Source organism: Anolis sagrei, chromosome 1 (assembly GCF_037176765.1).
Source record: "Anolis sagrei isolate rAnoSag1 chromosome 1, rAnoSag1.mat, whole genome shotgun sequence".
NCBI classification, from domain to species: Eukaryota; Metazoa; Chordata; class Lepidosauria; order Squamata; family Dactyloidae; genus Anolis; species Anolis sagrei.
The window spans coordinates 195,700,461-195,713,504 of record NC_090021.1 but is presented as its reverse complement, the minus strand read 5'-3'; the positions used below and the strand labels follow the sequence as shown (position 1 = coordinate 195,713,504).

The following is a 13,044-nucleotide window of genomic DNA, read 5'->3' as shown; positions in this document are numbered from 1 at the left end:
AAGTAATGCAAAACATGACTTAGTATCTTGTCATGGGAAACAATTCAATTAATGCTATAATGGGGAAGCCATACAGTTATAAAGATTGGGAAACTTCAGTGTGTTCCAGAACAGACATCTCATAGCAATTTGATTTTCAGAAAGGAAAGATAGGGTTTAGATTATATAAGTACACACATTATTCTGAAGAACAGGAAGCTAAAAATGTCAAGTTGAATACACTTTGGAACCTGGAGAAAATTTTAAGAATAATGTTTTTATTAAATTATAGATTTAAAAAACACAGGAGCCATGTCAACTAGCTATTATTTTCATTATTCAATGAAAGATTTTCAGTGGTCAACATTTTTGTTATAACAATATTGATTTGTGGCAAAATCTAAAATCATATAATTGTTTGTGTAACAGGACTTCTACTTTCCACCACCTCATGCGCATCTAAACATTCTGCCAATATTCTTCCCTAAATCAAGAGCCAACTATGTGGCTCATTGGGGCTATATGGAGATGAAACATGACCTACTGGTAGAAAGAGTTAACTCAATATTATAAGAAAAATATAACTTTCTCACTCTACAGCAGTGGTTCCCAACCTGTGGTCCATGGACCACCTGTGGTCTGCAAGAACTAAAACATGATCTGTGGCCTCACCACTACTACACCGTTGCAACAAGAGCGACTGGTCTTGTAAAACCCTAACCCTTATACTGCTGAGGCTTATTAAATATGGTTTTCTGTGGGCAAGCAGATGGCAACTACTGGATGGCATATGCTCTGTATCAGAAACTAGAGCTGATGCCATCTATCCAATGCAATTTCTGAATCAGCACCCCTAATAACCAAACTGAATCTAAAGTTGACCAAAATCTGATTCATAACCGTTTTGGTATTAATGCTGGAGAGTGGTCCCTGGTAAAACAAAAAACAAAAAGGTTGGGGACCACTGCTCTACAGGGAGAAATGAAAACTTTTTAAAGAATTGAAATCTTTAAAATCTTATGTCCTGTCATAATTAAATAACTTTTCCTTGTTAAGTAATTGGTATAAGAAAACTATTGGTATCAATTTCAATTGCTATACAATTCTCATGTAATACAGAGTCCACCAAAGTTGATATGTTATCTCATAGGACCAGAATGAAAAACACAGTAAGTTTCAGGATCTTATTTGTCAACCACTTCATGTATGTTCCAGACACATGCTTTAGATTTTTGTATTATTTTCCCTCTTTTATAATTTTAATTTATAATTAATTTATAATTAATCCTAGAGTCACTGAATCATAGAGTTGGAAGGAACCTCGTGCGCTAGCTAACATAGTTTCTACTTAATGAAGGATCTTCCACATCAGGTAGCTATCTAGTGTCCTTTTGGCAATTGCTTCCATTGCCAAAATGTACTTACTGTTCTATTTTGTTTTTGGAGTAAATATTTGTTTATTTATTGATGCTATTGTTCAAAATATTCTCAAACAGGGGCATACTCAGAACATCTGGAGGTAGGCAAGTGGACTACCTCCAAAATTAAAGTGACACATAATATTTAAAAAGCACACAGTCTGCTTGACAATGGTTCTACTCTATTTCATTCAATGTGCACTTTGTTACCTCTAGGATGATTAAGCCCTAAAAAAACAGTTTTCAGCAAAAAACCAGTGTGATCTAACCAAAGCGGAATAGAGGGGTAGCGTTACTTCCCTGGAGCATAGTGTCTAGGTCCAGGGAAGTAATGCTACCCCTCTATTCCGCTCTGGTTAGACCACACCTGGAATATTGTGTCCAATTCTGGGCATCACAATTCAAGAGAGATATTGACATGCTGGAATGTGTCCAGAGGAGGGCAACTAAAATGATCAAGGGTCTGGAGAACAAGCCCTATGAGGAGTGGCTTAAGGAGCTGGGTATGTTTAGCCTGAAGAAGAGAAGGCTGAGAGGAGATATGATAGCCATGTATAAATATGTGAGAGGAAGCCACAGAGAGGAGGGAGTAAGCTTGTTTTCTGCTGCCCTGGAGACTAGGACGCAAAACAATGGCTTCAAACTACAAGAAAGGAGATTCCATCTGAACATGAGGAAGAATTTCCTGACTGTGAGAGCTGTTCAGCAGTGGAACTCTCTGCCCCGGAGTGTGGTAGAGGCTCCTTCTTTGGAAGCTTTTAAACAGAGGCTGGATGGCCATCTGTCAGGGGTGATTTGAATGCAATATTCCTGCTTCTTGGCAGGGGGTTGGACTGGATGGCCCATGAGGTCTCTTCCAACTCTTTGATTCTATGATTCTATATCTATGGCAAAGACATATCTTCACCCATACTTCCGCTTCAATGCAGAGCAGGGTTGTTGTTGCTACTGCTGTTACTGTTGTTATTTTATCTCTTCATAAAATAAGTGGAAGGTCACCAAATATTAAAAGACAATTGTATGGGAATTGTATGGGCTTTGTATGGTTTTTTAAAAAACACTTTTAGGAATCCTGCCATACAAGACATGTAGCATCACAATTGTGAACCAATTACATCATATCAAATGGGCATAGTTAGTGAATTGGGCAAGACACTGAGATGAAATGCTATACACAAGTACCCTTTGCACTAAGTAGAGAGAAATAGAAAGAGGAAGACTGGGAAAAAATGACAATTTCTGGTTTAGTAAGAAAGTTGATAGTAGAAAGAAACGAATGCATGGACTTAAATAGCAGACTCCTGAAGCTTGGGGCCATCATGCTATGCAAAAGAGATTTAGAAATGAGCAGCATTTTTAAAAATCCATGTGGTCAAAACAAATGCAGCTTCTCAGAGGACCCATGGTAACTAACTGAAATTAATCTTTCAGGTTTTGATCACTTCTAGAGCAATTATGTTATCTTTAAAAGGGTCCTATGCCCACTTCCCACTATTGTATTAAACAGGACAGCTGAAGTGCTATTGAGTAACAGTACAGTCCTTCAATCAATAGTGCTTGTGGTCTCTTATTTCCCTTCGGCAAGGGGGTGAGTGAGGACATCAAACAACACATTCTCAAATATTTTATTCAAACCGACATCCTGCATTCACCTGCCAAGATATTTGACCAGAAACCAGTTAACAAAATTGGTATCACTCCAGAAACCACCATGAATGCATATATAAAGATGATCAAAACACATCTAAAGCTTTTACAATAAGAGCAATAGGAAAAGGCTTGCTAGGTCAACTAAAGACCTTCCTCACCTGGCATGCTGTTTCCTATGGTGGTGTCCCATGAGATGTGATTGGAAATGCTACAAGCAAAAGCTGAGTATAAAATCCTCTCCTATTTCATCTACCAAACAAATGCCTTTTATACTCATACGGCCTCTAATACTGGAGGCTGCATATAACCATTTTGTCTAATGGACATTCATAGCTCTATCCTAAATCAGTCATATGGGAAGCATAGCTCAATACTCCATAGCTCTATCTTCAGTGCAGTGCAGATCCTGAGAGAGCAAATTGTCCCCTATGACTCTACCACAGGGGTCCTCAAACTTTTTAAACATAGGGCCAGGTCACAGTCCCTCAAACTGTTGGGGGCCCAGATTATAATTTGAAAAAAAACACATGAATGCACACTGCACATATCTTATTTGTAGTGTAAAAAACACTTTAAAACAATGCAATAATTAAAATGAAGAACAATTTAAACAAATTTTAACTTATTAGTATTTCAATGGGAAGTGTGTGCCTGCATTTGACTGATGAGATAGGATTGTTGTTGTTGTCGTTGTCGTTGTTGTTGTGTGCTTTCAAGTCGTTTCAGACTTAGGTTGACCCTGAGTGAGGCCCGGGTAAATGACCTTGGAGGGCCGTATCCAGACCCCGGGCCTTAGTTTCAGGACCCCTGCTCTACCACATACAGATGTACACTCCTGACGTACACATACACCTGTAATAAGAGTTGAAAATGCACTCCTAATCAGAAGACAAAAATAAAAACCAATTTCAACCACCAAACTATAGTTGGTGCAATTGGAACGCTCAGGTCTTATTAAAAACAAAGCCAGGGAGGAAATTTGTGGCAAGAATTCAGCACTTAGGACAACTGACAGCAATCTCTGTAGCATTTTCTTGACTGAGGAAGTCTTTTTAGTTTCGGGTTTGGTTTCAGTACGTTTTTTAATAGTGCAGATACATTTTGCCTCTTTTCAAAATAGTTGACTAGTGGACAAAGCCAATGTTTCTTGTTCATAACTTTCTTTTTCTTTGCTCACAGAGCTATCCAGCACTTGTTTCTGTTATTTGCATGTTTTTAAAATGGTTTCATAAAACAGTAAATACAAAAAGGAAAAGAAATCGAGGAATCAACTCATAATTACTTTAAAGTAGCGGGAGAAGAGGCATGGTGGTCACATGAGTGATACTTCATTTTGCTTTGACTGATTCCCCAATAACTGTTCTAAACCATAGCAGGATGCAAGTTCCTGTAATGCAAGTGTGACCACATCCCCGGAACAAAAAGAGGAAATAAAAAGAAAAGAAGAAACCACATGGACATGAAAGAGAGTTTTTAAAAAAGAGCCCTGTTTGCAATATTTAGATGCCATTCACCAAACGGATTTCTCTGCAAATACTGAGGCTTTGGAGTCTTTCAACCAGACAAGAATCAACAAACGATTTATGGGTGGGAAAGATGACATCTGAGAACATCCCTGAGTAGCACAATTCAGTATTTGTGAACTAGATTTATGGATGGGTGTCAAACTTCATGATTCGGCACACATATGAATAAAGACATTGGTTGTCGAGTTGTTTTTTTCTGCACTGTTTACTTACAAGCAATTCATCCATACTTGTCTGGCATTTTTCTAAGTTGATTCTTTTTATTGCTACACGTTCTTGCCTGGGTTTGCATAGCGCTGCTTGGACTACAGCTGTGGCCCCACTACCTGGAGAAGACAAGAAAAGAAAAGAAAAAAAATGTTGAAGTTGTCTATTGGTACAAACATTTTTGAACTGTATTCTACAAGACTCCAGAATTCTTTAGAAGTTTTCTCAACGTAAATGTCAGTAATGGCTATCAAAGACAGCTCGGCCCTCATTCTTTCTTTACAAAGCATTGACACAGGAACCACTTCTAAGTAGCCTAGTTCTCAGGCTTGAATCCTTCAAATATTTGGACTGAGAGTCCTAAACGCCTCAGCTAGTATAGGCAATGATGAGGAATTGTTTGAAATCCCGAACATTTGGAGACTTAAATATTGAAAACCATAATAATAATAATAACAATAACTATTTTTGTACCCCGCCTCCATCTTCCTGAAGGGACTCGGGGCGGCTTACATGGGGCTAAGGCCAATCAACAAAGGTAGCACATTAAAATGCATAACAACAGTATAAGACAAATAAAATGACAACATTATAACAATATATAAAAACAGGCATCAAAACCAACAGCCAATAATACAATTAAATTTCTTGTCATGGGTAGGCAGACTGGTGCAACAACAATTTAGAGGAATAAAGTGCATATGTCATATGGCAGGAGTAAGTATAAGAGCAATGTAAAATAGTTCATTATAGCTTTGGATACAAAACATTACCGTAGACTACAAATGTTCATCAAATTTATTGGTAGTCCAAATGTGGTAGGCCTCAGTTCTTGCCTTTTTAAATACATTTTGCCAAGTACGCTAGTTTTTTTCCACCAAGGCAGATAGAACAAGAAAGCAATGAAAGAAGAGCTAACCATACAAAACTAAAGTTATCTCCCTTCTACCCGCACCAGAATGCGCTCATCGTTCAGACAGAGCAATGTGGAAAAGCTACATGTATAAACAGCACATTACATCAACTGCTTACATGTCTTTGGTGAGAGCTATGAAAGCACTTTACATTTTTTAATGTTGGTTTCCAGACTCACCCAGCCAATATGCATCTTTTCCAGTATCTCCTGGAATCCTGAGCAATATATGTGTGTGTCTGTATATATATATAGGGGCTCCTTGAAAATACATTGTAAATATGAGTAAATTTGTCATGCAGGGAGTCTGGTTATCGGATGTTTCATCACAATATTCATTTCACCATTTTTTTTTTAATATTTCAAAAGCAGGCAGTCTAACAGCAAAGAGAGATGCACTGACTTTCTGCTGTGAAACAATAACAATACGATTTGTTCCTTCTCCGTCTCCTGTTAAGGAAGTTTGGTCTCACTATTCTTCCTACCCACCACTATAGAGAGCTATATTTATAATAAAACAGCAACTAAAACAGTTCAGCCAAAACATTCACACTGAATCAGCTTATTTTGGTAAGCTTTAATCTCTTTAGTAGTTTTCCACATTCTCAGTGGAGAGAGCGAGGTTAAAACACAAGAGGGCTCCTTTTCCAGTTACACAACTTCTGTTTCTATGGCCACACATCCTAGATGCCCTTGTCTGTAGTTTTTACAAACATATGAATACCTACCCCTATCTGACCGCTTGAAAACAAAAACTGAATGAATACAAACAAGCCTTGGAAAAAAAGCATTTTAAATTCGCATCCATCAAAAGTGATGATGATAAGACAAAGGATTATTTTGTTTAATAAACACTAAATTGCTGATGAGAGACCAGATTTATTGAAACTCAAAGCACCGCAGAAACAGTAATTATAACACTTTAAACGGAGAATATATGGAAGTACATTAATGAAGTTACCAAAAGATTTTCCATATGGAAATCAAAAACCCAGAACCTGTGGCCAACAGAACACTATCCTTTGGTTGAATCTGCCCTAGAAGGAGACATTCCTCATGGCAATGTCCAAAGACACAGATCCCTTCAGGTGAGCTATTCCTGTTTCCTTCCAATTTTGCAGAAGATTTTGCAAGAATATTACCATTTTCAGTATTATATGCAGATAAGGACAGGGTGCTTACCTCTTAATCGTAATTCTTAAGAGTGATCATCAGTGACCTCTCTCAAATGGGTTTAATGGGTCCGGGTATGGGCAGGATTCGAACCCCCCAGCACGCCCTTTACCCCCCCCCCCAAGCAAAGGAATCTCCGTTATTAGCACTGCCCTTCCCTTACTGTTTCATCATCATTCAGTGAGCAAAGCATCTTGGGAAGAGTGAGTTCCCTCCCTCCCTTCAAGACCAATTAATGATGACAAAACAAAACACTCTGGTTATATCCCGTATAGACTACTGCAACGTGCTCTACGTGGAGTTGCCTTTGAAAACTGTTTGGAAGCTTCAAATGGTCCAGCGTGCAGCAGCCAGGTTACTAACAGGAGCGACGCTCAGGGAGCACACAGCTCCACTGGCTGCCAGTTTGCTACCAGGCACAATTCAAAGTGCTGGCTTTAGTCTATAAAGCCCTAAACGGTTCTGGCCCAGCTTATCTATCTGAATGCATCTCTCCCTATGAACCTTCCAGGAATTTAAGACTGTCTGGGGAGGCCCTGCTCTCGATCCCGCCTACCTCATAGGCGTGTCTGATGGGGACAAGAGACAGGGCCTTCTCAGTGGTGGCCCCTCAGCTGTGGAACTCCCTTCCCAGGGATAATAGATTGCCCCCCTCCCTCCTGACCTTTTGGAAAAAGGTGAAAACCTGGCTCTTTGAACAAGCAGTTGGAGCTTCAGTGTGACCAGATAAACACAAAATCGTAATATGAATATGGAAAGGCCAAGACAATGTAAACGGATGAGGAATTGGTTTGGAAGACACTGGTTTTTTATAGATTTTATAGTTTTTATGGATTTTATATGTATTTATGATTTCATTGCTTTTAACTGATATATGTATGTGTGTGTGTGTGTATGGCATGTAATTGTTGCTGCCAGTCTGTAGGCAGCCCTGAGTTGCCTTCGGGCTGAAATGGGCAGGATAGAAATGATGTAAATAAATAAATAAATAAATAAGGAGAGAGTACTGGTAAGGGTAGATTTCCTTACCTTTTTCAGGAGAATGAGGATGCAGGTGGGCAGGAGGGGACTGCCATTCCTACCTCTCCGAGCTTCCTCAGCCCAGGGAATGCAGGATGGCTGTGGGGATATGATCCCAGATCCCACATAGACATCCGGAATGACCACCCCCACCACCACAATGTGGGGGGAGGTCCAAATCCTATTGCAGGATTTGGACATTCCCCAGTGTTTATTTTTTTAACCAAAGCTCGAGCCACATTAAATGGCTTACCTTGAGTTACATCACATTAGCCTGTTGTATGGATGCACCAGGTTAATGTGATTCTCACAGTGCATTATATGGCCATGTAGGTGCAGCCTGAGTCTGGTTGCCAGCACTTCTATACATTTTATAAAGACTCAAGATGTGGTAGAAAGAAACTTCAAACTGACAGGCCCTTTTTCCTACAGTGAAAGAAAGGCAGTGCCTGTGTGACAGATACCGATATGAAAGTAAGCATCTTTCATATTCAGCATTGCAAAATAATCTCCTTATTCCAACAGAGGAAGGATGAAATATCCTGAATCACTTGGGATTGATGAAGAAATTGACATGTCAAAGGATGTCAATTGACATGTCAAGATGATGTCTCTCACCTTTCTTCAACATGATGAAGTAACAGGAGGAACCTCCTCTCACTACTGCTATCATGGTCAAAAAGGAAGTAAGGTTTTAAGTGGGAATCAGGCTGGTTACATGAACCAGAGGGTGGGGGCCAGGTGCAGTAACCGATTTGTGTGAGTCACAGAGACCATGAAGAAGACATTAATTTTTTTAAAAAAACAACAACACGCAGTCCTCAGTACTTCATTACATAGATCCAGTAGAGAGACACTGGACAGAAATGTAGTATTGTAGTCAGACTGATAGATGATGACTTGGAAATCTTAGAACTTAGAATTAAAAGACCAAAAAAGACCAAAAAGGGAATCATATCCGCCTTTCAGAAATATACAACAAAAGCACTCTTGAAAGATGCTCATCCAACCTGTTTAAAGACCTCCAAAGATGGAGAGTCCACCCTTACACACACACAGCAATCTATTCCTGTGATGAACAGCTCTTACAGTAAAGGTGTTCTTCCTAATGTTTACGTGACATCTTCTTCTGATAATTTGAATATATTTGTTTGTATTCTTGTCTTTGGAGCAGCAGAAAATCAGCTTGCTCCATCTTTTGTACAATGAAATTGTCCGTAAGGGTAGAGAGGAATTTGTTGGACCTTACAATGCTAGCAAAGCGTAACATTGATGTTGTAAGGAGGAAGAAATCCATATATGTCACCTGCAGTTCCATGAGGAAAAAATACCATACAAATACAACAAATAAATGCATAAATCAAAACTGCACATTTTCTTTAAGCCACTTTTTCAAAAAGTTCTATCAAATCAGTGAACAGACACACTTGTGAGATATTCTAGCAGCCCTTCCGAAACAGCAGGTTCCACTCTGCCTGTCAACCTGTCATGTTCCAGATGAATACAACAGAAAGAAAGAGAGAAAGTAAGAGAGAGAGAGAGAGAAAGCTTTTGTGACAAAGCTTTACAATGGGACTGAGTTATAAGCCTAATCCAGGACAATAGGGCTCTCTTCCCTCCCATCCAACAACAGAACTGACACAATACCGCATGACTGGAAGTTATTGTCTGTGTTTTAATTGATGTTTGCTTACTTATTTAGAAATAGGATGTTTTGTATGCAATTTTCGCTCTGACACACTTTGAAGACAAAGCTTTTAACTCAGTATAGCCACTCTGTTATATTATCAAGATACACAGACAAAACCAACAGCATCACATAACAAGCAGTACTTTGATACACTCAATTTAATTGTGCTATTTTTCTCCTAAATAATATGTTCCCCCAATATTCACTGAAGACCAACAGATCTTGCTCTCTCATAAAGCTTTGTTGCATACAGCATTGAAGAACAAGTATCCTAGATCACTGATTGCCAAAATTTACTTTCCCAGGTGTTATGAGAGTACAATCCTCAAATCCCTTGTCAATGACCACATACAATGTAAGGGGGACAAGAACACCCGAGGTTCATATTTAGGACTAGCTGTACCTACCACGCGTTGCTGTGACCCTTCCTCTTTCTTTCCTTCTTTCTTTCTTTCTTTCTTTCTTTCTTTCTCTCCTTCCTTCCTTCCTCCCCCCCTTTCCTTTCCCTTCATCTTTCTCCCCTTTCTTCCTTCTCTACCTATTCTTGGACTGCAACTCCCAGTAGTCCTTCTGATCGATTTATCTACCTATCTATATCTAATATATCTATTTTATCTATTTGGGGGATTTCTGGGAGTCGCAGGAATAGGAAAATGGAAATATGCAGGAATTGGGATGGTCTCAAAGAAATCCAAGAAGAAGAAAGCTTGCAGCTTGAAAGCAATGCATTTGGATCATCCTCCTCTCCTAAAGGGCCTGGTTTAAAGGATGCTGGGAGCTGTAGTCTGGAAGAACGTGTGATATGCTATTGTGTGTTTTGTTTGCCGGGGGAGTCGTTTTTGCACATGTGCTCTAGTGTCTTTTTGGTTTTTTGGCTTTTTAAGTCCCTTAGGCTATGTTTTTCAATGTTTTTATGAGCGATGGTCATTTGTTGGCCTGATAGGTATATTGTGTCCAAATTTGGTGTCAATTCATCCAGTGGTTTTTGAGTTATGTTAATCCCACAAACGAATATTACATTTTTATGTATATAGAATACAGTATATCTGGTTACAAATAGGCCTCCTCCACTTTTTCCTTCTGTATATTTATATTTTTAATGAGACTAGATGTATACTGTTCATTGTGTTTATATTGTGTATTTTGATAAGGCCCATTGGTTGATCAATAAAATCGTTTCCTTTCGCTTCATCAGTAACCATGCTGTCTGAGGCTTCTGTATTTTGAAGACCAACAACAGCACCAAAAATATTAGTCAGTGAAGTGTAGCAGTTTGAGTGCTGGACTAAAGTACTGGGAGACCAGGGTTGCAATCCTTACTTGGACATGAAAACTTTGGGCAGGACACACAGCATCTGTCTCAGAGTAAACTCCTTCAGAACAAATTTTGCCAAGAAAATTCTATGATAGGGTTGTTATAAATCAGAAATGGCCTAAAGGCACACAACATATAATATCTGGGGATGCACAGATTGATATTAGATTACAATCCTACAACTAGGAGGTTATAACTTTAGATTACAAACCTACAACTAGGACGTTACTGATTCCACTAATATTTACAGAATAGTTCAATATAAATGTGTTTAGGATCACAAGACTCACACGCTACCTCACACAATTACAGAAAGACACAGTAAGTATTTCGTACTGTAGCACTTACAGCCCTGCATGAAGACCTTGAGCTCATTCTCCTAAAACTCTTTATCTGGATTATTTTCCCCAACAGAATGGAGAATCGCGACAAAATGAGGTGCCCACAAAGCCCAAACCAAATCAATACCACCAAAGATAGAAGACACAGCTATTGTATTGGAGCTACTCAACATCACAAATATAGATGAAACAGGATCAAGTGGTATTTACAATTTTATGAGCAACTCCATGCAAGCTCAAACTCCAATTGAGCCTATCCAATTTGGGTCATATATGACAAACCTTCTGTAATCCAGGCCTGTTATTTAAGAGCTTACCTTTACTGGCGCTTCATTATCATATAGCTAAGGATCAAAGCTGTCCATACCTGGCAGAGGGCTGAGGTGTGCTGGAGAAAAAGCTCTCTAGTTTCCCAACACCGGAGACCATTCATTGTGGGGAGATGGGAGAAAGGGTATTTTCTTTGGTGATACCTCCATTCCAGAATATCCTCCCATTGAAAACTCAACTGGCACACAGGTTGACGTGTTTCCAGTGCCAAGTAAATGCATGGCATGTATTAAAACATTTGGAGCCAGATTCTTACCCCAACTTGCAGATACATTATTTCACTTTCCCATTGTTTTAAGCTAATGTCCTTACCATTTTGTTTTAACTTATCAAATTGTTCCTTTCAATCTGTCTTGTAAGAAAATGTGTTACTGGTCTTTAAGGTACACTAGTAGACATCCCAAATTATTGGGTGGGACAAGCCAAGAAAGAAAGGCTCTCCATTCCCAGCTACATACTTCCTCCCTGCAGTTCCTTCCTTTCCTTTTCTAAGCAGAGGATTATAGATACGCATTAATCCCCAAAGGTTCAAGGCTGCTGTAAGGGAGAGAATGAAGTTCTAACTGAAGTGAAGCAGAGTAATTGCTGTTAATATATTTCAAAAGCTTAGCTTCCATGGGACAGGGATTTAGAAAGCCCTGACCTCTCTTAAACATCAGTGTCCCTAAATGGCATGTAGGAAAATTGATTTATCCCAACCTCTGAATGGTTCTTGTAGTACATATCAAACAAAGTTGCCAAAGCCAATCTCAAATGAGATGTGGAGTGATTTCCCTCTAACTTTTGCCCATACAATACTCTGAATAGTATAAACCATTGGTTCGCAACCATTTATTGGCCAGTGACCACTTGACCAGGGACCACTTTGTCTAAGGAGTACTCTCCTACATTACTACCAAAAGGATTATGAATCATTTTTAGTCAACTTTAGATTCAGTTTGGTTATTTGGGGTGCTGATTGAGAAAACTGCATTGGATAGACCACATCAGCTCTAGTTTCTCATACAGGGCATATGACATCCATTATTTACCATCCGCTTGCACCAGAAAACCATATTTAATAATCTAGAGCTGTTGTGGTCTATCTAATGTAATTTTCTCAATCAGCACCCCAAATAACCTCAGTGACGGGTTTAAAAATGGAGACACCTGCACCCCCCCCTTTTTTTTTTTCAGGTGCCACATTGAATGGCTCTGTTCAAGGGGAGGGAGAAGGAGAAGCAGCAGCAGTCTGGTGGTTTGTTGTCATGCCTTTCGTGGATAGTCAACCTTTTCGTTCCCGACATCTCCGTTACTTCGGCACTATAAGAGGGTTTCACGAGACGAGTCGCTCTCGTTGCAATGGTGTAGTAATGGTGAGGTCATGGACCAGATTTTAGTTCTTGGGGACCTCTGGTGGTCCACATACCACAGGTTGAGAACTGCTGGTATAAACAATCACAGCTCAACACTTCGGCATAGTGCAGAGACATATTATTCAAT

General features: G+C 39.3%; 1 protein-coding gene across 1 annotated transcript in view; it reads right to left on the bottom strand.

The window, feature by feature from the left end:
- The window catches only part of STK39 (serine/threonine kinase 39), a 152,236-nt gene that overhangs the window by 78,241 nt on the left and 60,951 nt on the right, over positions 1-13,044 (bottom strand). The window contains exon 2 of the mRNA XM_060778477.2: positions 4,787-4,899. Within this exon, the coding sequence (XP_060634460.2) occupies positions 4,787-4,899 (113 nt within the window). The remainder of the gene's footprint in view (positions 1-4,786; positions 4,900-13,044) is intronic.